This window comes from Colius striatus, chromosome 4 (genome assembly GCF_028858725.1).
Source record: "Colius striatus isolate bColStr4 chromosome 4, bColStr4.1.hap1, whole genome shotgun sequence".
NCBI classification, from domain to species: Eukaryota; Metazoa; Chordata; class Aves; order Coliiformes; family Coliidae; genus Colius; species Colius striatus.
Genome location: NC_084762.1, coordinates 33,099,461 through 33,127,385, shown reverse-complemented (window position 1 = coordinate 33,127,385; position 27,925 = coordinate 33,099,461). Strand labels below are relative to the sequence as shown.

The 27,925-nt window shown below is 39.5% G+C and overlaps 2 protein-coding genes across 16 annotated transcripts in view; one reads left to right on the top strand and one right to left on the bottom strand.

Annotated features, from left to right (window-relative positions):
• LOC133625396 (uncharacterized) overlaps window positions 1-14,337 on the bottom strand; it is a 25,644-nt gene extending 11,307 nt beyond the window's left edge. For 2 of the 11 annotated variants that reach the window (XM_061996014.1, XM_061996015.1), the window contains exons 1-11: window positions 13,384-14,336; window positions 12,679-12,756; window positions 11,745-11,813; window positions 11,222-11,252; window positions 9,191-9,250; window positions 8,707-8,787; window positions 8,242-8,378; window positions 6,309-6,431; window positions 4,809-4,851; window positions 3,289-3,408; window positions 1,944-2,067 (exon numbers count right to left, since the gene is read on the bottom strand). In XM_061996014.1, the coding sequence (XP_061851998.1) occupies window positions 1,944-2,067; window positions 3,289-3,408; window positions 4,809-4,851; window positions 6,309-6,431; window positions 8,242-8,378; window positions 8,707-8,787; window positions 9,191-9,250; window positions 11,222-11,252; window positions 11,745-11,813; window positions 12,679-12,729 (839 nt within the window). In that variant the 5' untranslated portion in view covers window positions 12,730-12,756; window positions 13,384-14,336. The other 9 variants (XM_061996008.1, XM_061996006.1, XM_061996007.1 and 6 more) reach the window with 9 other exon arrangements.
• MSANTD3 (Myb/SANT DNA binding domain containing 3) lies at window positions 13,706-27,925 on the top strand. 5 transcript variants are annotated; one of them, XM_010201024.2, is made up of 4 exons: window positions 14,403-14,751; window positions 20,515-20,819; window positions 20,913-20,961; window positions 22,275-27,925. In XM_010201024.2, exons 2-4 carry the CDS (start codon window positions 20,547-20,549, stop codon window positions 22,682-22,684), a joined length of 732 nt encoding a protein of 243 aa, XP_010199326.1. In that variant the 5' UTR covers window positions 14,403-14,751; window positions 20,515-20,546; the 3' UTR covers window positions 22,685-27,925. The 5 variants fall into 5 exon arrangements, with proteins under 5 accessions (XP_061852006.1, XP_061852004.1, XP_061852003.1 ...); XM_061996022.1 differs by lacking the exon at window positions 14,403-14,751 and adding an exon at window positions 13,706-13,764 and having other exon boundaries at window positions 20,515-20,961; XM_061996020.1 differs by lacking the exon at window positions 14,403-14,751 and adding an exon at window positions 13,797-13,924 and having other exon boundaries at window positions 20,515-20,961.

Sequence of the window (27,925 nt, the reverse complement as noted above, 5' to 3'; positions counted from 1 at the left end):
GTCCTAATTTCATAATCAACTTCTCAATCAGTCTCTTGCTGAAATACTTTCTTGCTCATAATGAGGCAGGAGCTATCTGAACAACTGGATTAAAACAACGTTAAGTGATTTTCCAAAGGGTCCTGTTCTTAAAAGTACAGAACAGCACAGTGAGGATCAATGTCAAGTAGAGAAACCGATAGCAGCACTTTCAGATGCATGTCTGCTTTTAGTAGTTCCCTATTTTTGATGTTTTCACAAACTTGTTCACTCTACAGATTACAAGTGTTACAATTATTTTAAAACCAGGCAAATTAACACAATGATTCATAAACCTGTACTTGAATTTAGTTTCACTTAATCCTTTTAGGGATTACCCCACAGAGAGGCAGAAGTCTACAAAAAGACATTTACAGAATCTTACAGAGTCTTAAGGGTTGGAAGGGACCTTGGAAGATCATCTAGTCCAATCCCCCTGCCAGAGCAAGGTCACCTCAAGTAGGTCACTCAGGAACTCATTCTGGTGGGTTTGGAACTCAACAACCCACCTGGGCAGCCTGTTCCAGTGTTCTCTCACCCTCACAGTGAAGAAATTCTCCCCTGTACTTCTTTGGAACCTCTTGTTTTCCCGCTTATACCCATTGTTCTTTGTCCTATCATTGGACATCACTGAGAACAGCCTGGGTCCACCCTCCTGACATCCACCCTTTACATATTTGTAAACATTAATAAGATCACCCCTCCTCTTCTGCAAGCTAAAGAGCCCCAGCTCCCTCAGCCTTTCATCATAAGGGAGATGCTCTACTCCATCATCTTTGTGGCCTTGTGCTGAATGCTCTCCAGCAGCTCCTTGTCCTTCTTGAACTGGACACAATATTCCAGATGTGGTCTCACAAGGGCAGAGTAGAGGGGGAGGGGAACCTCTCTCGACCTACTGCCCACAGCCCTTCTAATACACCCAGGATGCCATTGGCCTTCTTGGCCACATTGGTGTCCCATGGCCATCCTGCTATCCACCAAGACCCCTAGGTCCCTTTCCCCTCCACTATTCTCTAAGAGCTCATTCCCCAGCCTGCACTGGTACATGGGGTTCTTCTTTCCTAGATGCAAGATTCTACACTTGTCCTTGTTGAATTTCATTAGATTTCTCCCTGCCCAACTCTCCAGCCTGCCCAGGTCTTGTTGAATGGCAACACAGCCTTCTGGTACTTTCTCCTTTTATTGGGTGACAGTAAACAAGCAAAAAGTGTTAGGCCTCCACATCTTGGAGAAATGGTACTAGTTTAAAATTCAGATACATCCCAAGAAAATATTGTCATGACAAAATCAAAGAACTAATTGCTGGAACAAATGTCTCATGTTTGGGTTGACACATGTATATTCTTTATCAAATGCTTTCCTGTGGTTCCTGGTGTTGCACAAAGATGTTGGATATATCCCCCTCACACAAAGGCTGATGGTTCAAACTAAACTCCCAATCGTGTTAATAATAAAGATGTTTACAAACAAACATCCTTATTTACAAAGCAAGTACATTTTCACTCGTTTAGAACCTCACACAATACTTCTCATTGTTCCTTCATTAAATTATCTTTTCCTTCTAAAATCAGTTCATATACTACCCTAACTACCTGAGATGAACCCACAATAGGGGGTTTTAAACCACGAGGGAACATTAAGCTTTGAACTTGTAATACATGAGGATTGCGCCTTAAGGATAACACAGATAAATATAAAAACTGGTTGCATCTAGAGCAAAATCTGAGGTCACTTGACATAGACCGGGTTTTCTGCTGATGAGAGAAGTTTACAGCTGAGCATAATTTCACAAGACAAACATCTTGCTGTTATAGCATGCCCCTTCCTCAAGCACACTCTATGTAAATCCAGTGTAGACAATTATCTACGATTTCCTTTGAGTAAACTTAAAGGATTTTGGGGGACAGTGGATTTTGTTTGTTTACTTTTCTGAGCTGTTGCCTTTGCTGCCTTCGCTGCTTTCAATAGTCTTATTAGATTCAACCTTCTCATCTGGTTTTGCTTGTTCTTTCGGACTTTTTTCCTGCTCCTCTTGAATATTCTTTTCACCTAAACCAACAAGATCAGTATATTTAGTAATGGTGTTCCAATATTTTAATTTAAAAATATTCTTTGCTTAGAATTTTTTTCAAAGATAACATCAATAAAATATGAAGGGGAAAAACAAAGCTCTTTCTTGTAAAGAAATAAAACAAAAACTGGACCTAAAAATCAAAGATTTGTTTCAGCCATGAAGCACAAGTTTGTATTTCCGATCAGAAATATTCTGAATGAGAATAATTATAACATCTTTAGACAGAACTCTAATCTCACCTTTAACATTAAGTCTACAACCAAGCAGCAGCTTCTGATGTTTCTTCAGTTACATGGTGTTCACTGGTTTTTATATTTCATTCTCGTTTCATTTTTAAGAAAATAAGCATTACTCAAATCATAGAATGACAGGGTTGGAAGGGACCTTTAGAGATCATCTAGTCCAATCCCCCTGCAGAAGCAGGTCAACCTATATCAGGTCACATAGGAACATGTCCAGGCGGGTCTTGAAGACCTCCAAGGAAGGAGACTCCACAACCTCTCTGGGCAGTCTGTGCCACTGCTCCCTCACCCTCACAGTGAAATAGTTTTTTCTTATATTTTAAGTGGAACTTTTTGTGTTCCAGCTTCATCCCACTACCCCTTGTCCTGCTGCTAGATACAATAGAAAAAAAGTAATGCCCCAACCTCCTGACACCCACCATTTAGATATTTGTAAATATTAGTAAGATTCCCCCTCAGTCTCCTCTTTTCTAGACTAAACAGCCCCAGTTCCCACAGCCTTTCCTTGTATGAAAGATGTTTCAGTCCCCTGATTATTTTAGTTGTTAAAAAAAAAAAAAAAATCTATTCAAACTATGGTTTTTTATTCTCATGCTGTAAACAAACAGTCTGGCATGCTGCAGTTCTTATTTTTCCTGACAATGAAGAACAGTTCATTCACCCAAAAGGAATCTCTGCCTTTTCCCCAGAAAATATGTATGCATGGAAAATTTCTAAGTATGAACCTTGTCTAACTGCTGTTTCAGAGTATCCAGTGATGTGAAGTAAAACTGGACAGTTTTATTTGCAAACAATGGGATTATTCTTTCCTCTGCCACAGATCCCTAATCCATCTAAACATTGCGTAAATTTACCTTTTATGGCATAACATTAGAAGATATAAACAAGCACATATAGAGCAAATAGTTTGTGCATTGATCAAAGTTAAAAGAAAACAATTCATTTTTCTTTTACCTTGACTAGAATATAGCGTTTTTCCATCCTTATTTTTACAATCTGGATTTTCTTCATTATTAAGCAATGTATCCACATGCTGAAGTTTAGCTTTTGAAGGGCTGTCATCTGCATTAGGATCTAAACAAACATGCTTGAAATGTGGCACAACAGACATTATCTTGATAGAGGAGAGTTCTAAAACTGCACTTCAATTTCAACTAGCGGTTTCTGTGTACTATTAGTTACAAACATGAATTGTATAAGCATTATTATGTGACAGGGTATTAAATATGAACTGCAAAATAGTAACAAAGTCTTCAATATTTTATACTCTAGTTATAATTATATAATAAAATTCTTAAAACATTTAAATATTATAGAGTAGAATGTCATACAGCTATGAGCAAAATTAGACACAGGAACCAAAAGGTTAGTCAAGAAATGTAATCTGAATAGGATTCAGCTTATTACAAAACACCTTCTGTAATTCAAAACAGGTAAGTTTTCTCCTCAGAATACAATACTGCTAATCCAGATCACTGTAGAAATAATCTTCTCCTTCCTTCTATCGAGCTACTTTAAGATACTATTTACATATTAATACGCATTAAAATGAAATACATTAGGTTTAATTAAAATCTTTATTTTTTTATGCAGGTTTGAGAATAAGGGTCTGTCCCGGTTTCAGCTGGGACAGAGTTAATTTTTCTTCCTGCAGTGCTTTTTGGTTTTTTAATTTAGTGTCAGAATAATGCTGAAGACACACACACACACATTTCAGTTGTTGCTAACTAGCAGCTAGTTCAGGATTTTTCAGCTTCTCATTTTAGTAATTAAACTGTTCTTAACCCACAAGTTTTACTCTTTTTTTCTGGTTCTCCTCTGCATCACACTGAGGAGGGGCAGAAGTGTTGGGTGAGCGTCTGTGTCTTGCTCAGCTGGCTGGGGTTGAACCACAACAAAGACTTGTGGTAATTCTTAGCCATTTCCTAAAGCAGCTTGGAATTGTAATGTCTGTCCGTCTGGATGACACTGTACTACAATGAGTTTTGAAAGATTAAACTGAGTGGAGATACCATGTTCCCAGAATTTTTTGAGTACTAATGACTAGTAAAACAGAAAGCTTTCTTCCATAGGTAAGAGCTATAGTTGCACTTTAAAATTCCATATGGCTTTCTGGACTGCAAATTAAATATGCGTAAAGAGCCCCGACCAGCTCCTTTTACCTAGTTCACTGAAATGCCCATGAGTAGTTGGCACTGTAGAGACTAAAGCAATTACCAGATAAAAACAAATTGTAGGTAAAGGATCTTGGAAAGCAAGCAGATAGGGATAGAAAGAGGGAGAGAGCACAAAGACATATAAACCAGATCTTTCTAGTTATGTTTCAAATTTTCAATATAAACCATACAAAATGCAGCACACACTACAATTACTGACCAAATCTTTCAATTTGCCCTTAAATCAAGCTGATTTAGATCAAAGCCAGTTTACCCAAATTAGAAATGTACGATTTACATCCCACTCAGCACACTTACATTCTTGCCATCTCCTCCTCATTATTGGAGCATCTGTAACCACCTAAAAATAAAACCTATTTACATTAGCTACTTTGTGGACAAAATGATTCCATAATTATTTCATTAAATAGGGGGGTTTTTTTTAAGGATATATGTCAAGTAATGGTAAACACATAACTCCCTGAATGGGCATTAAAAAAACTCAGTTACCTGGATAGTTGTTTACCACGACTAAATCTTTGTTAGACATAATAAAAATTAACTGCCAGTTTCAGAAAATGTAGCAGTAAGAATAAAGTAGGTTATGCACACTCTATTTGCAAAGTTCCTTAAATCAAGGACGGATTTGCTATGGATATAGTGAAACTATTCCTAGAAAAACAAGAGAGTCTACAAAATATAGATGGAATTAATTATTTCTACATCCATGAACATAAATCTCAAGTAAAATACACAATCTTGAGCCAAGAAACTTGAATTGAGTAGGTCAAAAGTTGCTGCTGATAGGTATTCTTTCAAGTAGAGATAAATATGAAGGATAATAGGAAATAAATAAATAAATAAATAACAGAGTAGGATCAGTATTGACTCTCATCCTTGAGCCTAACTGTGATAGTATGGCACAGAAAGAAACATGGGTCTTTTTTCAGATGAGCAGCTTAAACACAGTAAAACTGTGAACTCCACTTTGAAACTAGACATAGTCTATATACACACCAGCAAGAAATCTTGCCTTGAAACACTGCTTAGTAAGCAGGATGTTGAGAAACATTGAAATTATCGAGAATACAAATTTAATGTATACCATAAAGAACACCAAGCACCTGAGTAAAGTTCTCATGAATGAGAGTGGTAAGGTACACCTCAAGAGGAAACTGCCAATTGCCTGCCCATGTAAAGGCGATAAACATTTAGAAATCCTACTGTGGTATAATCATCAACAGAAAGCCACATGAAGAGATTTTCACAAGAACATGCTTCTAAGGTTGCAGCTCCCCAAATGTTTAGCTTGTGGTGCTGCTGTGATCCTATGGCATTGCTGATGACCTCATATCCACCTGCAAATTCTCACACTTTCTTCTGTATGACCAAAATTTTTATTTGGCTCCTTCAAAAATTGCCACAAGGTGCTAACAAAGCAGAAACTAATTCAGAAAAATCAGAAAAGTAGTCTCCTAGTAGTAAAAAAATAACTTATTTTACACTTCCCCCCTCAGCTAGAAATCAATATTAAAATAAACATTTTGTCCTATTTGTGCATTCTAGAATCATATTTCTTTCAACTGAGGCAGAATAAGTATTATTTCAAACAAGACAAATACACATGACAGGAGTGACCAGTGGGAAATTGTGTCCAGAGCAATCCTGGAAAAATTATAAAGGTGAGAAAAACCAGTAGTAATACAAGTTAAAGTGAGATCTTCCTACTATCCCAAGGAGATCTGCCCACTATAGTAGAAATTCTTTTTTTTTTTTTGTAATAAATATAAAACTTTTGGAATTCTTAAAGAAATGCACCTTTATTTGTTTTCTTCCTTCTTTCTTCTCAATTGTTAATGCAACTTGTCTGACTTTTCTGTTCAGTTCGGAGCCTTTACCTTTAACTTCATCCGATTCTACTATCTCAGGATAATGTTGTTTCTAGAAAATAAGAAAATACAGATGCTGCAGTTAGCACCTCTTTACAAATCAAGCATAACTAATAATCATGGGAAATAAATCAACTTTTACATATTAAATAGCAGAACTTACCAAAATGATTACATATAGAATCACAGAATAATTTAGGGGACTGAAGTCAAATCTTCTGCTCAAAACAGGACTAACACTGAACTGATTGCACAGCGTTTTGTCACCTTGTCTTAAAAATCTGTGGATACAGATTCTCCAGTCTCTCTAGGCAACCTCCTCCAACACCTGACCGCCCTCAGGGTGAAAGACTTCCTTATGTCAAGTAGGAAACTCATTTTTGAAATACATGTTCCTACCAAGCACCTCCATAGACAGTCTGATTCTACCTTCTTAATAACCTCACTGGAGGTATTGGAGGGCTGCTATTACATCTCCCTGCCACTTCTCCAGCCTGAATAAGACCAATTATCTTAGCCTCTCCTCACAATGCAACTGCTTCAGCCCTGTGACCATCTTGGCAGTTTTCTGCCAGACTTGCTCAATTTCATCAACAGCTTGCTTGTCTGCAGTAGCACAAAACTGGACACAATATTCTATATATGGCCTACCTATGTATCAAGAACACTGGAATAATGGCCTACCTATGTATCAAGAATAGTGGAATTAACACTTTTTTTGATCTACTGGCTATACCCTTGTCAGTATAGCTCAGTTTGCTGTTAGTCTTCATTGATGCCAAGGTACACTACTTATCTTTAGCTTGTTGCCCACCAGGACAACACCAGCTTCTTTTCAGCAGAGCAAATTCCAGCTATTTAGTCTCCCGACTTTCCTACAGCTTAAGGTTTAATCAATCCCAGACGCATGACTTGAAAGTCATCCTTTCAATAAGGATATTATTACATTTTATAGTCTTTAAGAACATAACAGAGACATATAACAAGTATAAGACTCAGAATTGCAGGAAACAGTCACAAGTAAAAAAGAAACAATGACAACATCAAAACTCCACACATGCATCTGCATTAATACATAGAAACAGCACGTTTACAAAGGACATCATTGCAGATCCATCACAGTACACCTGGTAACAACATGAGCTCTAAAACTGCCTCAAAACACTGTACAAACCCAATGTTCTAAAACTTTAAGATATGTGAGATATAGTACCAACTTTGCGCAGATATCTCATGGAAAGTATCAAAATACTTTTCAGAATATTGCTTTCTTAGTTTCATTAAAGTCCATCCTAAACACACTCAAGTAAATATTCAAAGACTAGACAATCTCATTTCTCTATATATACAGAAAAAAAAGAATGTAATTAAGCATTTGTGGACCAACACGAAACTTGAGAGTTTTGCAGATCTCCATAAAACAGGCACAGAACTTGCATAGCTTATCCAACCACAAAACTGGGAATAAAATTCTTTTGTTTTTTCTCCCTGATTCCAAGTCACTTATGCTCCTTTTAATCTAAAGCATCTGAAAGACTGAATAATTTCCTCATTGGTCCAGTTCTTTAAGATAATACAAAACTCAGTCAAAACCCTACTTTTAGTCATTTTTAGTTATCATCCAAACCAGAATAAACCAAAAACTTGGTGTCAGCAACCGACAGGTATATACCTTCCTTACTGATGAGAAGAATTTTAAATCCATTTATCACAGCTGCACACACATATTTTCACAAAAGCTTATGTAACACATTATTATTTTTTTAAAAAATCCTAACACAATTAGCCAATTCTCTACTTAAATCATTACATTAAAAAAAAAAAAAACAAAAAGAAGAACAACCTTTACTCTAAAAACTTACCAGGTATGCCAGTCTATGCTTGGAACCACAGACATGCATGAACATGTTACTCAGTCCTGTTTTACAATGACACAGTTGACATTCATAGAGAAAAGGGAAATTGTCCTTTGACCGATATTCAATTATATAATTCAGTCCTATATTGATTAAAATAAAAAGTCAGTAAATTTGATGTTTGTTGAAACAAACAATCATTTCAGTCAAAGTTCATTTCTGCCACACCACCTTAGACTGTTTCTAGAGAATACTCTCAACATGTGGCATCTACTCTAATAAAAAATGTTCCAGACTAAATCCAATGGTTTTGTCACTAAGATCAGTCACTTGCATACCATACTATTGGGTACTCAGTGTAAATATAGTACAATTTTATTATGTATTACCTAATTTTACTTTAAAAAAAAAAATAATCAGTGCTCAGTAAACTTCATCCAAGCAAGAAATTACAGTACCAAAACCCCTCACCAAGTGCAGGTTCTGAATCTTTACATGTATTAAGCTGTTCTTCCAAGGTCTGTCCATGAAGCCTCTCTGGCTCAGTTTGCACTGTAAGATAAAATCAAGTTTACGTAATCCCACATTATTCATCTATCAATCGGTCTTCACGGTCTCAAGTCACATTACAAAACCCCTCCAAAATGAAATGAACTCCCGAGTTTAACCTTTGGCCTAGAGAAAATATGCTGAGAAATTCTCATTCAAGTGAATCCCTGCTCATACACATATCCACATCAAAAGGTCAGTTATTGAGAAATATTATCCCTTCAATCCTATTTTCACTTTTTTATAGCATTTTGTTTTAAGCATTATTACAAAACATTACTGCAGATGGAAAACACAACAAACAGAAATGGATTCCCTGCGACTTGCTAAGATCTAGACATCACTTGTAATACTACATTTCAAAAGATTTTACTTATCCCCCTTTTTTTTCATTAAACATTCTTACCATAATCAGGAAGTTTAACGGGTGTTTTCATTTGCTCCCCTGAGCCACTTGCTGCTTTGACTAAATAAAAAACAATCCAGAAGTGGAAATAAAACTGTAAGCACAGAAACCAATTTGGTATGATATTGGATTTTTGTTTAATGAAAATTCTTTGAGCTTTTGCTGACGTAATAAAAACAAGCTATGTTTAGTTTTGAATGTTCTACAAGATATTTTGGCAAAAAATGGACAAAAAATATTTACATCAAACAACAGCAGTTATTTAATGTCAGGTAATTAAACAAAGCAGGCAGAGAGAAAAGACCAATTCACACACATACCACACAATGAAATTACTGAACAGTGGCTTAAATTGTAAGTAATTATGGCTGTCATTTAGTTCATACAGAAGACAAACTGCAACAAGGGAAAAGTCTGACATTCACTACAGTGCAAATATCTTTTACACTATAATTAACAAAGTCTGCTGTCTTTTTCAAACTGTGTAGTTATCCCCTCCCCAATGAAATCTCATTTTTTAACCACGTACAGCATGAGATATGGCTGAGGCTACAGAAAGCTTAAGAAAAGTAGGACAGAAATGACCCCATAGCATTATCTGCCATTGAGGAATCTGAAGACAGACATATGTACGAGATGAGATTCCCTGTGTTTGGGAGTGGACTGCCAAGAACACAAAGGAAGCAAAGTTGCCGTTCCTTGAACAGGGGCTTAATGCGCTCAGTATAAAAAAAGCAACAAGAGTAGAATTTCAGAAATTTAGGAAGCTCAGCATTTTATTACACGGAAATAAATACATAAATAAATTGCTGGAATCACTGGAATAACATCAGTTGAGGACAAATTTAATTTAATTAATCCGTTAAATGCCCCTCAACCCTGCTAGCCCCCTGTTGCAAGTAATCTCTTACTGAAACATGAGATACTGATAAGAAGTTGCATGTAAGGCTTATAATAAACCCTAAATAGTTAGGAATCAGAAGGCTTCAACCTATATTACTGCACCAGAAAGAGCCATGTATGCTTTCATTAAAGAGATAATCTTCACAAAAACTCTTCTTGAGTATTTAAGTTACAAACTATACTGTGTTGACAATTAAAAAAGCTGACAGCTAATTCTTGCAAATTAGATGTTGCTTAAACCTAGCTGCATTACCACAAACCTTCTGTAATCATCTTAAGGAAGAGATCAGAAGAGTGAAAGAAAAGAAATAAACGGTTTTGAAGATAAACCTACAGACTCTAATAACATAAATTATATTCTAGTCACTGGAATTCATCAAGTTTTTAGTAGCAAATTAATCCCTTAAGAAAAAAAAAAAAAAAGGAAAAGATTGTCAGATGTGATGACTGTCCGCAATTCACCTCCAAAAATTTCAGGGCAGCCATTTCAGCATTTAATCACTTACATTTCCTTTACAGTCCACACAAAAATTCACAGATTAGGTCAGTGCAGTGCCTATGCGTAACTTGGGCCACAACTTTCAAACCAAATTTTAGGAACACTGCACTGCAGAAACCTGTAAATACATTTCAGTGCATCATAAAAGTTGGAAAGCAATCTCAACGTAGTTAGACCTTCATTCCTTCTGAAATTAGACCAGTTCATAAAGATCTGGGGAAAGCTTAATGATATATGAAACCTACTCAAAGTACTTTGCTCCAGATACTAGTATATTTTTAATAAGCTCTTTTAACAAACAAATGTAAATAAATCATATATGGAAAAAGAATTTCCACGTGGTTTAAAAAGCATTTAAAATCTTTAATGTCTCTAAGATTTTGAATTCTTCAAGGTTGCTCAAAGCTTTAATGCAAGTGATTTGTAATATTGGAGTTCTTTTTAATATACTTTGCTTGCATTATTGACTGATTTCAGTAGGATTAGATAGTTATCTCAAAGAATACATGGTAAGTCTTAAAGCACAGGCCTTGAGAAAGTCTCTTTTCTGTTTTATAAACTGCTACAATGGGGTGGGGAGAAATGTGCAGCAAGAACAGAGCAGCAAGTAAAAAAAGTCTTGCGCTTACCAATGCCATGAGCTTTCAGAGCTTCTTCAACCTAAGTTGAAGTCATCAACCAACAAGGAAGAGAAGCAGACACTTAAGATTAAAAAAATAACAATGCAAGCATTTCCTTCTTTATAAAATAAGTTAGGTGATCTGTTGGTGTTAATCTCAGGTGAATAGCTAATTACATGAAACTTAAAAGATATATGCATATTTTTTTCCTAGATTGTCTATAATTTAAACAATTCCATTCTGCATTTACTAACAGTCACATATTCTCATGTATTGTCTTTACTAACCCAGAATGTGAGAGACAAACTTGTAACAACCTTTTCTGATAGGATGACGGTAACAAAATAAAGTTCTGCTTTATTCCAGTATATTAAAAAAATATATATATAAAAAAAAAGCGACAAAACTAAGCAAATATCTGAAATTGCACATTTCAACACTACATTAAAAACTAGATTTCAAACTCTGTATCCCATATCACTAAATAAATATGTAAAATCTGACAACAGGTGAAATCAAAAACCGATCTTACCGTTTTGTGTTTGACTCCGAGGAAGTGAGTCTGCAAGTTTAGTGCAGAAGCACACCAGATTTTGCAAATCTAAGTTTAAGAGAAAAAGTACTTCTAGCATTGTACACAAACCAACAGATAAAAATATCACTGATATTACAACAAAACAGATCTCCTGTCGATATGTCAGTATAGGTGAGTTCTACGACAGTACTGTTCATCCAAACCAAAGCAGCCTTTGGAACTTTTCCTTATGAGGCTCCAAGACCACACAAACACGGTGTAATGAAAAGGAAATCCCATATCATATAAAAAATTCAGATGTCTCTAGAACCTTTTAGGTATCTCATAGCGTATCTTCGTGTGGATAAGATCTTCCTCACAGACTATTAACCAAGTCTGAACCGGAGGCACGTCATAATTGTAACAAGACAGTACACCTGTCTCTAAGACGAGCCAGTCCTCAGTGTTGCATCAAGACTAACACACTCCCATCAGTTGGTGCCTGCCTCACTCATATGCATATGCAAGTTTCACAATCACAGCTGGTTTATCCCTGGGCCAGTTAAAATGTTTAAATTCCTGTGAACAAAGGCAGTCCAAATATTTTCTCCTCCTCTAAAAAAACAAGTTGCTTAAAAATCAAAGCAATAAACTCAAGGACGAGATAAATTAGGATTTGTATTTTTTTTCTGAACAGGAGCTGACATTTAATCTTTCACTTTAAAAGAATGCCTTTATTAAAAACCATAAAATTATTTAAATTATTCATTAATAAGATGGTCTCTGATACACTTATGTCAAACATGACAAAGACAGCAAAATAAGTTTAACACGGGTGATATTTGTAATTTTTGCTAAAAAGGCAAAAAAAAAGTTTACACATGGTTTAGTCCCACTTTATTCTACCACAATTATTTTGGATTAGTTACTATTTTCAATAAGGAATACTTACATTGCAGTAGAAAGGGTTTACTTGCTTCTTTATTTCAGCTTCAGGGTCCATATTTGATCTTTAGATGGTAAGGAAGCTCTAAAAATATTGAAAAAATTACTGCAAACTATTGCTTTAGCTTCACGAAACTGTTTCAACTCTTGTTCCCCCTATTTACGGGTCACGTATTTCCGAATTTTAATTTGGGACTCACCTTCAGTTACACTCAACAGTTAAATCTCCAAGACAATGACCTTGTTTTTAACCTGAGAGCAAAAGTACTGCGTGGAAGGAAACAATTCTCCAAGTTTCCGTTAGGAAACACGAATTCACCAGAAGATAATGCGCAACCCAAAACAAAACTATTCCGAACTCCTTCCAGCTTCCCCCATTTTTCCCCTATCTGGGCTGGGGCAGATGCCACACAGCGGCAACGGCCGGGTAGGCAGAGCCCAAAGTCCGCCTTTGGTAACAAGACCGCTGCGGGGTTTTGTGAAGAAACGAACGCTCCCGCTGCGGACCGCGGCAAGAGGGAGGTGTCGAAGCCACGAACCCCAGGCCAAGAAAGGCGCCGAGGAAACGCGGCGGAGCCTGGGCCGCCCGCGACGCTGACCCGGCACGGCGCAGGAGAGCGGCCTTGGCGGCGCTTCCACCTCTGCTGGGGAACGCACACACACCTGCTCCCGCAAGGAGCCGGGCGAGCCGCCGGACCGCCGCTGCACCCACCTTACCCCAGCCCGGGAGCGGGCAGCCCCCTGAGGAGCTGCAGGAGCCGGCACCTCGCAGCCACCGCCACTATCCGCTGCCGCACCAGCCTCTGCCCCTCACCCGCTGGCGCCGCAACTCCCCGCCACACGAACCGCCGCCACCGCGGCAGCTCCCGCTCTTCCTCACGCAACGGCGGAGGGGAGGGGAGGGGGCGGAGGAGACTGAGGGGGAGCCGATGCGCGCGCCCGCCGCCAGCCGCGCGCGCGCGCGCTCCCATCGTGGCGCTCCCGCCCGCCGCTGTCGCCGGCGGGGCTCAGGGCAGCACGGGGCGGGCAGGAACTGCGTCACGCCGGGAGCGTAAGCAAGGCCGACCGGTCCCGGGGACAGGACGGCAGCCAGGTGCACGAACCTCCGCGCCGGCAGGTGGAGAGGGGAGGGAAGGGGAGGGGACAGGGCGCGGCGCGACGGAGGAACGGCGCGGAGCCCCCGGCCCGCCTCCCCCAGACTCCGCTGGGGGCGCTGGCGCACACGCGCCTCGTTCCGCCGACCGCTGTCGGAGGTAAAGCCCGAGCTGGCGTTTGCTACTGCTGCATCGGGACGGGCGGGGACCTGCCCCCTGCTCCGTACGGGGGGCACAGAGAGCGGGCACGGAGGGACGCGCTAGCGACGTGCTCCCCGGGGGCTCCACCTGCAGGCCCGCGTCAGGTGCGGAGCACGGACCCCACACGCCCTATCTCCGTACCGCCGCCCCACCTGCAGGCGCAGCGTCTCTCCGGAAGTGTCCTCCCCGTTGCTCAGGGTCCCTCGGAAGGGTTCCTCCCTGCCCACGGCGGGTTCCTCCCTGCCCACGGCGGGCCCCTCCCTCCCGCGGGAGAGGCCAGTGCCGCGCCGCCTGCTCTGCGGAGAGGCGGAAATCCAGCGCGGGGTTTGTAGGAAGCTGAAGGAGTGCCGGTGACCTGCCGGTGAGGAGGTGAGGGAGGGAGAGAAAGAGGGAGGCAGGCCTGGCGCGGAGGCGGGGGAGGGAGAGAGAGGCAGAGGCGAGGGGCGGGGAGCTGAGCCGAGCCGGCGGCGGCAGCTCTCGGCGGCGCTTTGTTACGAGGAGGGAGAAGCCGGGGGACTGCAGGGTGGGGCTGCCCTTGCCGGCACCGCAGAGCGGGGACTCGGCGGGCGCGGGGTACGGCGTGAGCGTCTGCCGGTCCTCCCGCCGCCGCACATGTCCCCGGATCCGCGCCTCAGCCGCAGCCTGCATGCCCGCCCTGGGTGGAGCGGTCTTCTTTGTCGAGCCGGGACCTGCTCTCCTTTCTCGTTCAAGCAGAAGAGGAGATAGCGAGGAAATAAAACCGAGCTCGAGTTAATGTGAGAGAAGTTCGAGAGAAGGAGAGTCTGGTAGGATTCCTGTTTATGCCTATTTTTGATGAATTTCAGGCAACCGTGCGAAATACCGACCTGCGTCCATTACCTTCCTTTGCACAAACTGCTTTGGATGTCCTCCATAGGTAGCGGGATGACCCGCTTAAAATGCATCGCTGTATTTGAACAGATAACGTAGTAGTGGATCTGTTTCTTTTAAAAATACATTTACGAGTATCTGCATGTAAAATTTGCCAGGAGAAATTCCGTCGAAGTAATGTAAATTTTTACTAATAGATTATTTTGTTCATTTGCTGGATTATCCATAGTAACTGTTAATCTGTATTAAAAGGGGGGAGGAGAGAAGGCACCCAAAGAGTTTTGTTCTTTTGATGTTTTGGGGTTTTTTTTTGTGGGACCATATATACAGAATTTCCATACAGATCTCATTCATATTTGTAATATGCACCTAATTACGTAGTGATTTCAGATTGCAAGGTAGACAGGGTCAGGCCTGGAATACTCTCATAGAAGCTCTGTGAGGAAAACTGAGAAAGAAGGGCATTGTTTACTGCTGTTTCTGTCATTAAAATGAAATATAAACCTGTTGTTTTGGCTAGTTTAGGACCTTGCATTTTCATACCTTTCTTTCATCCTCCAACACTGGATGAAAAGGACACAGAATTATGATTGATTTCCAGTGCTGTTAACTACTGAATCTGGTTAAGTCTTTATCTGTGATATAAATTGGATAAATAATTTTTTTCTTTTTTCAGTCCTTAACTAATTCTGGTAGTAATCCTGTTGACATTGGTAACCAATGCCATGAATTCCATTTTCATATCATAAATGATCACAGTTTGCTAGCAAACTATTTTTTTGGGTTTACTAGTGTAACCTCAACATTTGGCTTAAGTCTTTAACCGTAACTTTGTCTTTCCATTTCCTTATGCATAAGAAAAGTATTTCATGGACTGAAAATGCTCACATATGCCAAGCTGAAGTGATTATTTTTTAATGGATTTTGCAACTGGTTGGAGTTTGCATGTGTGTTTAGGTATATGCAAAATAATACATATATAACATATTTATGAATGTATGTGCACCTCTTCACTTGTGCAATTATTTTTCAAAATATTCTTCGAGTACATCACAGTACATGCCTTACAGTCTTTCAAAGAAGAATGCCACACAAGGTTTCGAAGTAAAAATAGGGGATTGAGAGATATTTTTGTTACTTTAAAGCAATTAAGGTTTCTGTGAGAGGACAAGTACTTAGGACACTAATTTGTTTTAAGGCAAGTTGTGAAATGAGCCACGCCAGGAGAAGACATGTAGGATAAAATACTTCCTTACTGCTCATGTATTGGAGCCTGGGCCACCTGTAAGAGTGGAAGAAACCTTCCATTCTTTGTTTCTTAGAATTTACTGTGCAACTGTCCTCGCGTGCCTACATATTGCCAAAACAGTCCTGTTGACTGTATGAGCTATACACAGTAAACTTCCATTTCAACATGGATTCCTAGATGCTAAATTATATCTTGGGCATATGTCCTGTAAGGGTCTTGAGCCTCAAAAGGAAAATTGTTTGTCCTTGTGAAAATCCTCTCTCATATTCTGCAGAGGAGCCAGTGGGCTGCCATGGTGGTTGGTATGCATAAAGAAAAAGATGCGAATTTAAATATATGGTGGTGTTTTGCTGCAGCTTCTCAGTATTGTAAGTTCTCTGACAACTTGGAGTGTTTTCTGTTCACCTAGTTGAAAAAGGGTTTTAATGTGTTGAAGCAAGCAGGCTAAACATGTAAGAGCTCAAAAAGAATTTTCAAGAACACTTTTCTTCTATATATTAAGTACATCAAACTGCTTGCACTGGTTCTTGACTTCTTTTATGAATCCTAGATCACAATCCTGGCTTTTTCATGGAAAGGACACAAGTACAGTGTGTAGGTATAGGAAAAAATAGTTAGGAATATGTATGGGGGAAGATTAATATTTTGTATTCTTCTCAGAGTGGGACCTATGTTTCTCTTCTGAAAGGTACAATATTTGAACTTATGACTGGGGATCTCAGATGCTACTACAGTAAAAGTAATAGTAATAAATGATACTATGGTATAAAAGCTAGACTTAAGGATTTGCTGTGATTCCATCCATGAAAGATGAGCTTTTATCCTAGTATGTTGGCTGTTATATGTATGAGGTTGTATTTGAACCTGTTGTAAAAATGTACTGATATCATTTGATCTCTAGCAGTCTGTGTAGCTAAGTATTTAGCACATAGAATCCAGAAGTCCCAGTATCATTGTTTAACTTTTTGAATGTAGTCTCTTCTTGAAAACGCTCGTTTTTCTAATTAAAGGAATTTTCAGCACAGAAACGTTTCATGATTTTTGGTCTAGGATTCTCACACCTTTTCAAAGCTAGAAATAAAACTATCATGGACTAAAAGAAGGCAGAATCAGCCACTTCTGATCACATAGTGTCTCTGATCTTGTTTTTTCTGGGTCATAAGCTGTTGAACCATATGACTTGCTGGTGAACCTGCTTTTCACCCTGTTCTTCAGTGAAACTAATGCTAAGAGAGGTTCAAGTATCAGTATTTAGTCCCAGGAATTTCATTTCAGCAGCTGTCCAAAGTAGCTCAGTGGTTTGGAATGGTACAAGTGCCTAAGTAAAACAGACTAGTAGAGTCTATTTCGTCATAGATCTCTCTTATTGTACATGTTTTGAGTGCTGTTTCTAGGAGAGGAGTTGCCAGTTTTTGGTATCTCTTTGTTAGGATGCCCATTTCCTGAGTTTTTGCTTATTTTTTAAATTTGTTTTTTATTTAAGGAACTTCTGAAGCAGATGCTCTCTGCTTTCTAGTAGACCTAGACATTATAATGATTGGTATGTGATACTTTCAAGTTTTACGTACACTTTGTTCTGTGGGATAATGCTCCCTAAATTCTGCCTGCTGTGAAAACTCCAGCTCTGCCATGTCCTCGTGGCACCAGGGTTTGGTAAGAGACAGCAGGACTGTGACTTGCCAGGAACCACACAGGTGTTGGCTATCCAGTCATTATAAGCCTAGTGACTGCTTTTGGGGCAGTGATAGAAAGTACAAACTGTTTGCTGCCTCTTTTTTAGTAAGGGTACAACTTAGCTACTGCTATTGACTTCACATAGTTAGAATCATAGAATCACAGAATCTTTTCAGCTGGAAGAGACCTTTAAGATCATCAAGTCTAGCCTTTGTCCCAGCCCTATCAACCACTAGATCATTTCCCTAAGGACAACATACAACTCAAACCCCTCCAGGGACTCTACCACCTCTCTGGGCAGCCCCTTCCAATGCCTGACAACCCTTTCAGTAAAGAAATTCTTCCTAACATCCAGCCTGAACCTCCCCTGGTGCAACTTGAGGCCATTTCCTCCTGTTGCTTGTTACTAGAGAGACAGACTCACCCCCGCCTCGCTACAACTTCCTTTCAGGTAGTTGTAGAGAGCAAGAAGGTCTCCCCTGAGCCTTCTTTTCTCCGGAATAAACAGCCCCAGATCCCTCTGCTGTTCCTCATACAAGATGTGCTCCAAATCCTTTACTGGCTTGGTAGCTGGACTCTGGATCCTCTCCAGCACCTCCATGTCCTTCTTGTAGAGAGGGGCCCAAAACTGGACACAGTATTCGAGGTGCAGCATCACCAAAGCCCAGTACAGGGGAACAATCGCCTCCCTTCTCCTGCTGACAACGTTTTTCCTGATCCAGGCCAGGATGTCATTGGCCTTCATGGCCACCTGGGCACACAACTGGCTCATGTTCAGCCACTGTCAACCAACACTCCCAGGTCTCTCTCTGCTTGGCAGCTTTCCAGCCATTCCTCCCCAAGCCTGTAGTGCTGCTGGGGATTGTTGTGGCCCAAGGGGAGGACCCAACAGTTGGCCTTACTGAAACTCATGGCATTGGCCTTGGCCCAGCGATACTTAAACTCAGCCAATTACTTAGTTCTATTCACTTTGTTTTCACCTACTGCCTCATCTATTCTTTGACTTGTTTCGCTGAGGATTGTGATGTTTTATGGGATACTTGAGAAAACTCCTGTTCTTATGTCAGAGTTGGGTTGTCATTGTGATATTAACTTGTCTATTAGCTTTCTGTTAGCTTTCTTCATAAATATAAGTAGTTACCTTCAGAGAAAGGGGTGAGAATAACTAAGTAGAGGTTTGGAGGAGAGGAATTACAAGAATAGTATGAAGACAATGCTAGTGCAGTCAAGTTAAGGGGAAAAAAAAAAAAAAGAGGAAGCCTGATGGTGATATCTATTCATCTATTGCATCTTCAAGTAATATTATGAAGGAAGTAGCAGAAACAATGAACAAAATATTAGAAAATTCATTTTGTGAGAGTCCTAGACTGTTAGAGATATGAGCCAATTGTTATATATGTTCCATTTCTGAGTTTTATGATTAAAACCATAAGAAATGTGAGCTAAGGCAACATTGCTCCCCTTGTTTCTAACTTATTATCCAGAAGTTTCTGCTTAAAATGTGAAAGTAATTTAGGCTACACAGTTGTAGTGGGAGGGAAGTGTGGAAAGATAATAGAAAAAAGCACGTTTTGCAGCACAGTCATGTGTTACTAATTCAAGGAAACACTGCTTTTTTTTTTTTTTTTTACTGCTAAGAATATCCCACTCACTGTCCATTACTCTCTTCCTATTAACTACCTGAGTCCTAGGCTTGAGAAAAAAGCAGTGGTTAACATGTCACAAGTATATAGCAGTGGCTGTACTGAGGAAGGCCCAGACTCTTTTTAGCCTGGTTGGTTGCTCCCGAGAGTGACCAGCAGTGCATGTGTAAGGAAGAGGAACTGAGGGGCAGAGGACCCGAGCCTTCAGAGCCCTTAGTTTCCCTAGTTAATGCATGTCTTCTTTCAACCCCTACCTTTTCTTAGTATTTGTTGGTCAGGATCTTGCTGCCTATTAGTGGATGTCACTAAAGGAAGGCTGAGCATGGAGGAGAACCAAATCGACAGAAGTCTTTAAAAAGATAACTTCATAGAATGGTAGGGGTTGGAAGGGACCTCCAGAGATCATCTAGTCCAACCCCCCTGCAGAAGCAGGGTCACCTAGATCAGGTCACATAGGAACATGTCCAGGCGGGTCAAGACCTCCAAGGAAAGAGACTCCACAACCCCTCTGGGCAGCCTGTGCCAGGGCTCCCTCACCCTCACAGTGAAATAGTTTTATTCTTATATTTAACTTCTTACTATTGTTTCTCATATAACTTTCAAATATTGCAGAGAGAGGGGAGAAATCAGTTATATACAGTCAGCAAGGGCAGAAGAGGGTCTTTTGTGTACCGAAGGAAACCCAAAGCTGCCAAAGGCGGTTTTGAATTTAAACCTGAAGCTATCAAGGGCTGAATTTGTTCCACAGTACAGGGCTTTGAACAGTCACTGAGTGTAGCAAAGTGTAATGAATAGGAAGACAAGTTACTAACAGGAACTTACTAAGTAAATTGAATATTGAGTATTTTATATCAAGGCAAATTGTAACAAAGTCAAGAAACTTCTCCTCATTAAGGTATACTTCTGTAACTGTGTAGCCACTGAAGTGGCAATAGGAAACAGCGTATAATTATACTGTATCTTACCTGAATGTTTCATTGTGTACTCTAGAACTACTAGCAAATTATTCTGAAAATGAAGTGTATTAGAATTAGAAGCTGTGCTTAGGACTTATTTGCTGAAACACAATTTTCAGACACTGTAACTAGTTCTAATTTGTGTTTGTTTTTTTGCTTTCAACATTGTTTTCATAGGATTTTTTGGCTTCTTGGAGAAACGGTAGAAAATGCAAAACGAAATAATAAAGCCTGCTAAATACTTCTCAGAAGTGGAGAAGAGTGTGCTGCTTGCATTAGTTGAAAAATACAAATACGTGCTTGAATGTAAAAAAAGTGATGCAAGAACTATTGCTCTGAAACAACGTACCTGGCAAGCCCTAGCTCACGAATATAATTCCCAGCCCAGCGTATCACTGCGAGACTTCAAACAGTTAAAGAAATGCTGGGAAAATATCAAGGCACGGACAAAAAAGATAATGGCACATGAAAGACGGGAGAAGGTAAAAAGAAGTATTAGTCCACTTATAAATACTCACATCATAGGGAAAGAGAAGATTGCCAGCATAATGCCTGAGCAAATGTACTTTTTGCAGAGCCCACCAGAAGAAGATTCTGAATATCAGCCTGATGCTTCTAGTCAAGGTATAAATGTTGCTGTAATGACGCAAGCAGTATTGTTTTGAATGTGGTTTTGCCAGTGATTCTCTTCCAGCAGTCTAAATCTCTCCACTTGGCTGTGACTGCTGGTTATAGAAAAGTAATTTCAGAGCTATGATATTACAAGACTTCATGTATTTCCCTAGGCTCTCAGGAGTTAAAAGGAGGGTTTACTCAATTTTTTTTATTACTTTTTGACATATCTGCTACTTTGTAGCAAGCATCACAGCAGCTATCATGCTAGCTTTCTAGAGAACAGTCCCAAGGATATTTTGATCCTTTATAAAGTACTGTTTTGCTGGGAAGAAGTTGTCTGAGCATTTAAGAAAAAAAAAAAAAAACCTAAAAAAGCCACCAGCAGCAAATTGATACACAATTGTCGCTGCGAGAGTTCCCTGTAGGTCTTTTCGCCTTTGTTTTCAAGGACTTAAAAAGAATATGTACAACCACATGTCACACTGCAGTCCACACTGGAGAATGACCTTTCTGAAAAAGTTCAGCAGTACATTCTTCTCTGTTTGGCAAGCATACAAAGAAGCAATAATCCAAAACCAGAAGGGAGGGTGGCTACAGTGGTTTCTTGCAAATTTATTTTGTCGGCATCACACATAGAAGACTGTCCTTGCTCAAAAGACAACAGTAACTACATCGTTAGATAACATTCTTACAATGTCACTGTCATAATTGTATTTACCATAAGTAGTCATCAGGATTTATAAAGGAATGTATTTTGAGACCCTTATTTGCAGTGGTAACTATTTTATACCATGAGTAGTTTCTTTTATTTAAAAAGAATGAGTAGAACCTTCTCAGAATAATGTAATTTTTTCCCTACAAATATCCTTCACTGTACATGTACAGCAGTGATAAGGAATGAATAAGTAGTATTTATTCATCCTAGTATTCCCTCAGTCTCTTGGCATTCACATTGATACAGCTCTTCACCTGACACTCAGATCTTGCATAAAAATATTGCAAGCCACATACAGATTTGGCTTAAACAGCTGCATTAAGGTTCAGCTCCAGGCTCAACCACCTAAATTTAGGTGTCCACTTTAGTATTCTGAGCTCCTGTCATAGCCATGGCGGTCTATCAACAGAGCCCAAAGCAGTTCAGCTCAGACCGTTGATGCCCTTAACATTCTGTAACAGAACTGCGTTATGTAGCAGCTCCTGTACTACAGTACAAAAGCGCAAGGTTTAGATGCATACACTAGTGACTGTATTATCACAAGTTTGTTTCTTGAGGGAGAAAAAAGGGCTACTATAATACTTTTTTTTTCTCTTATGTTTTTCAGAATCATTTGTTGTCTCAAATAGAGAACTTTGTGATGAAGAGAAAGAACTGGTACATTTCCCAGTATGTGAAGGTACCTCTCAACCTGAGCCTTCATGTTCTGATGTCAGACTAGCAGCAGATAAGAACTACAGAAGTAAAGCATCTCAAGAAAGTGCTCTGAAAAAGATGCATGAGGAAGAACATCATCAGCAAATGTCAATTTTACAACTGCAGTTAATCCAAATGAATGAAGTTCATGTGGCAAAAATACAGCAAATAGAGAGAGAGTGTGAGATGGCTGAAGAAGAACACAGGATAAAAATGGAAGTGCTAAATAAAAAGAAAATGTATTGGGAGAGAAAACTGCAGACCATCACAAAAGAATGGCCTGTATCTTCCTTTAACAGACCCTTTCCTAATTCACCTTAGAGCAAAAAGGGGCAGAGAATTGGTCTGATTGAGCACACTTATGAGTAACGTGCACTGGAAAGAGGGTTTTTTAACGTGAATGTACAGTGACAGGTTAGGTGCCTGGCTGATAGTGAACATACTTTGACTCTTAATGCTTAGGGAAACACTGGTAGAGTCCACCAAGGGGAAAAATGTATTGTTCTTTTGTAGGTAGTTCTGGTTTGTTTAACTCTGATATGCACAATGTTCTAAAATGGGAACATATTTTCCCCTCTTAGAATACCCTAATGTCCTTTTGAAATTTAAAGTACTCTGGGTGTTCTTGAGAAAACTTAACAGCTTCAAACATCAGGTTATAGTATTTGTTTTGATTTCCATCTCCTCCTGTCTACCATTTCCCAAATGAAGGCAAGGGTTGGAGTTGCTCTCCACTATTGAGACAAAAGGTGATTGAGAGTTATTGATGGGATTGTAACACTGGGAATTGAGGGGGAAAAAACCCCTTGTCTCTAGTTAATATAATTCATAACTTATTCTTCACAGAAGATGTGAAAATGAAGTAGCAAAAGGACTGCTCTAATAAGTGAGCTCTTTGATTAAGAGCAGTAATACTTTCCAGCTGGCTGGCCAGCCCTCCAGTTGTTTGGGCCTTGACCCTTAAGAGGTTGGAAAGAAGGTGACTTCTTCCTCAAAAGCCGTTGTGCTTGTTCTTTCTTTTCAAGGCCCTGTTGTATTGAATATAGATTAGGAGGGTTGCATGCTGCTGCCAGTGTTGTGTGGTGTTCACCTGGAGTCAGTCTGAGAGGAAGAGCTTTCTAACATTTCATAAAGTTCTTAGAACATAGTGAGTCAACCAGTCCATTGGCAAACTCTCCCTCTATCTCCCTATGCAATTATTGATGGCATAGCAGCTAGCTTGAGTATTTCAACCTCTCTGTATCTAGAAGAAAAGACTAAGACTCACCCTCTTTTCCTTCACATAGGGTGAGAAGCAGTTTGGGTCATTCCTGTCTTAGAGCACTGTTCTGTTTTGTTCTGTCCTGTGTGTTACGGTGATATATTTCTTGGCTTTGCTGTCAATGAGGGGTGATGGACGTGATTTGTATCAAAACATTCACATGGAAGTCTCCATAGAGTCTAAGGGTCCAGAATTTCAGATAGTAGAAAAGCACAAATAAAGATAATCGTTCCCAGGCAATCATTCAGTCTAGTGGGACAAGGGTTAAGAACATGTCAAATACAGAACTCCACAATAATTGATAAGAACTTCTGATGTGTGAAAGGCTGTTTTACCAAAAGGTGTAAAACCATCATCTGAAGCAATGAGAAAAATGAACAAACTCATAAATTTTGATTGAAAAACCTGGGTATCATTATTCAATAAAGTATTTTCAGATCACGATTTTTGAAGGCAAGTCTATACAGTGAGTAGCATATTCAAATTAGACTATGTTACAAAACATACATTCCGAGTTACAATCCCATCTCTTCCCTGGGTGTTATTTCAGGTGCAGTGAGTTTCTTTAGGCTTTGTTTGTGTGTGTGTGTGTGTGTGTGTGTGTGTGTTTCTTTTTCTTGAACTGCTTTCCCTGCTGGTGATTCGTCTTTGCAAGCACTGCTATTATCACAGTAGTCATTGTGGTTAATGCTGTGCTACATATGTTATTCCCTTTAACATGCTAACACCAGCAATCACTATGAGAGTGACTTATTACAACTTATTTTATATGACAGACAAAAAAAATGCAGAGCTGCTGCAAGATAAAATAGGCCATGTATGAAATCTGAAGACAGATCTTTTTGACAGCAAATTCTATTTACTTATAAATTGGCTGTATCAAGGAAGCACAGGATTTCCAAAGAAGGATATCATTATGGACACACATTTCCTGCTGAATGGAAACACTATTGCAAGGTGTAATAATGGTAGAGCCAAAAGAAAGAAGCAATCAGGAGTTAGGACTTTTTTGTTCTGAGGTTGCATTCTGTGGTCTGGAAGATGAGTCAGTTATTTGAGTGGTTATGGCAGTTGTTCAGACACCATTCAGAAAAAAAGAATAGGAAAGACTTTTGTCCTAACCAATGATGGGATTCTTTCCACACTGCTTCTAAGTGAAAGTAATTTGAAACTATGAAATTGAAACCATGATGTTAAGGTGGCAAAAGCTGACGAATGGAGATAATTTCAGCAATGGGAAAAGAGCAAGAACAGAGAGACAATCCAGGTCTAGATAGCCCTGTGAGAAGGTATGAAATAGTGCAGGGAGGATCTCATGAAATGTCAGATAAGGGTGGTTTTGACTCCTGAAAGTTATACCATTGCTCCTGAAAGACTTTTATTTTTATATTAAAAAACCCCACATTTAAGATATGCGTGTTTTCAGACTCTACGTGCGCAATGCCTTGCATTTTCGTATATATTCTTATTCTGAGACCAAAAGTTACAGCTCTTAGGCTGAACAACAGACTCTTTAAATTCAGCTTCTGTTTAAAAGAAAGGAGACCGTGGGAGTAAAATTAGAAAGAGCCAAGATGAAGTCATAAAAGAAAGAATAATCAGTACATGCATAGAGCAAGAATGGGAACATCACACCTGACACGAATGATACAAAGTCCTTTGGTGATACAGGTAATAGATGGCTTTCTGGTGACACAGGCATTTGCTTCCCCATCTGTGGTTGGCTATTGGTTGCTTTAAGGCTGGGTGGTAGACACAGGAAATGTAAAAGATCAACAAGATGAAATAATGTATCTCCATGCCAGACTTTGGCTTCTCTATCTACAAGCTTTATAAAGGGATTGGTGCGGTGGAGTTTAAATGACGTGAGAAATGTGGTTTTTACAGTTACTTATTTTTTTGCAGTTACTTCCTCTGGTGTTAGAGTTTATCTTTTCCTTTGTCTGCCTTTCTTATATACCCATCTCAGACAATATGTCAGTTTCTTCCTCTCCTTTTTTTTCCAGCCTACATCACTGAAATACTTTCACATAACTGTATTTTCCTGTTAGCCATTTGACCAAGCTATATAGGCATTTCCCCAGGGTTTTTCCATAGATAAAATGCAGCAGTATTTTAAGAACATGCCTATTTCCTCTTCTCTGAGTTTGTTATAGAAGTTGTTGGAAAGAATGAACATAAAAGATAAGCTGGGCAAATGATCACTGCTTAACTCCATAATAAAAAATATACACCATACAGGTAGTAGCCATTGTTGTCAGCCTTCATGCTCTTAGGAAGAGAAACTGCATCCTAGGCAAGGTGTGGTGAATTCCTTTATGCGCCCCAAAATGGCATGACCTTGGCTTCAAGTGCTATCTCTCTCTGTAGATCATCTAATGTGTTTCCCAGTATAATCTTTGTTGTTTTTTTGTCCTGCATGTCTTCTTTGTGTCAGTGAACCCCCTTGTTATGAGCAGGGGATTTCATTCAGAGCTATGTGTTTTGCATTTTCTTTTTCTTGCCCAGATTGCCTATATCACAATGTGTGAGCATGAAATAGGTGCTCGTCAGTCATTATCTTCCCCTTCCACAGGAAGCATGCTTAGTTAGCCTTTTCTACACAGCTGCCCATACATTCTGAATTCTGTGCACAGGCTAGGAAATAGAAGATTTTGCAGAGAGGGTAGTATAGGGAAAGGTTTGTGTAGAGAAGAGCACTTTCTCTATTCCAGTTCCACGGGGGACAATGTGTGACTACAAAGTCATTCATCAGGACCACAACTGTAATGCAGGGTGCTGAAGCTATGTAAGTGGTACTGATTCTTCATAAATCCTTGGGGTTCTGCAGAAGTTGGTTTTGGGGTTTCCAAGTACAGGTTCCTTCTTTCTAGGTTGCAGAAGAGTCTCAGTGGAAGATTTTCACAGATATTTCCTCAAATCAAGACTCTTACCTTGACAAAGAAATAACTCATCCTGCAATCTATTATACTATTTCTTTCAGCACTCAGGCTGCTGAATCACAGGAGCAAGGGCAAGATTCCTGCTTGCCACAAATCCACTCTGTGGTGTTCCTTCCTGCATTGCAGAGATGTGTTTAGCCAAGGCTGAGAGGCACAGCCCTCCTGAGCAGCCATTGCTCAAGAAGTGGTCCTTCCAGAGCAGGGGCAGATGGGATGGCTGACCCCAGTGCCCAGACTGTGGGGCTGAAAGAGACTTGTTGCAGCCCTGTGACCAGAGAAAGGAAGGAGTCCTCAGGGCTGCCCTTTTCTGAGTTCCACCACATATAGTGCAGCTGAGGATGTTGTCCTGGATTTTATTTAACAAACATTTATCTTTGCTTCCAATACCAGATTTTAGCAGTCTCCCAAGGATTTGTATGATTACAGAAACGGTTTTCACTGCTATTTCACAGTGTTGGGGGTTTTTTTGCTGGTTATAGTTCCAGCAGCTTTTAAAATGCATTCTCTTCCTTCCACCCCGCTTGCATTATAATGCTTCCAGTTTTGGTCTGAATCTGTATGGTCACAGTCTGTATAATCAGGTATTTTTATCATGATGACATTGAAACAGCTGCACATTTATATATTGTTACTTTGGGGGTAGGGGAATTATATATAAATCTTAAAATATTACTTAATTGTAATTTTTTCCAGGCAAGTAAAGTCCCTCACAAGTAATCCTGTGGTCTCATACTTTGAGCTAGCTTGTTCAAAGCTATTTTTATAAGACCAGTGCATCTCAGTTGTTCTCGTAATATAACTGGCCGTCTTTTCAAGTTAATCTTCTGTTTCTTCTCAAAGCAGTTGACTGTAAACTCACATGCCACCACTCTTCTTGAATTTTGTCTTTAGTTAGATATTAAAAAATGTTTCTGTGCAAGTTAAGTACTAATAGGTACTAGAATTAATACATTTAGGCTAATAAACCAAGTAACTCGATGACAGGATAATACACAGTGACTTAATATAATTTTAAAAAATATCACATATGCAGTGACTGTTAATATAATTTTGAAAATATTACAGAGGACAGCTCTGCACATTTGAGAAAAAGAAAGAAGACAGTTTGTTGCCAACTACTAGAATAGGATAATAATGTATTTTTACATTGAAAGCAAGCAGTGATCTCTGTTTCTGTATCACACTGACTTCTGTGCTGCTGATTCACAAAGCACTTTGGTTCTTAGATTTTTTTTGTTGTTGTTGTTCATGGAATTACACAAACCAGCTTGATTATCTTATATGTAAAGAAGGTGCACACAGGAACATGGACAAATTTCTGGGCCTAAAACAAGAGCAATAAAATAGAAAAGTACTCGC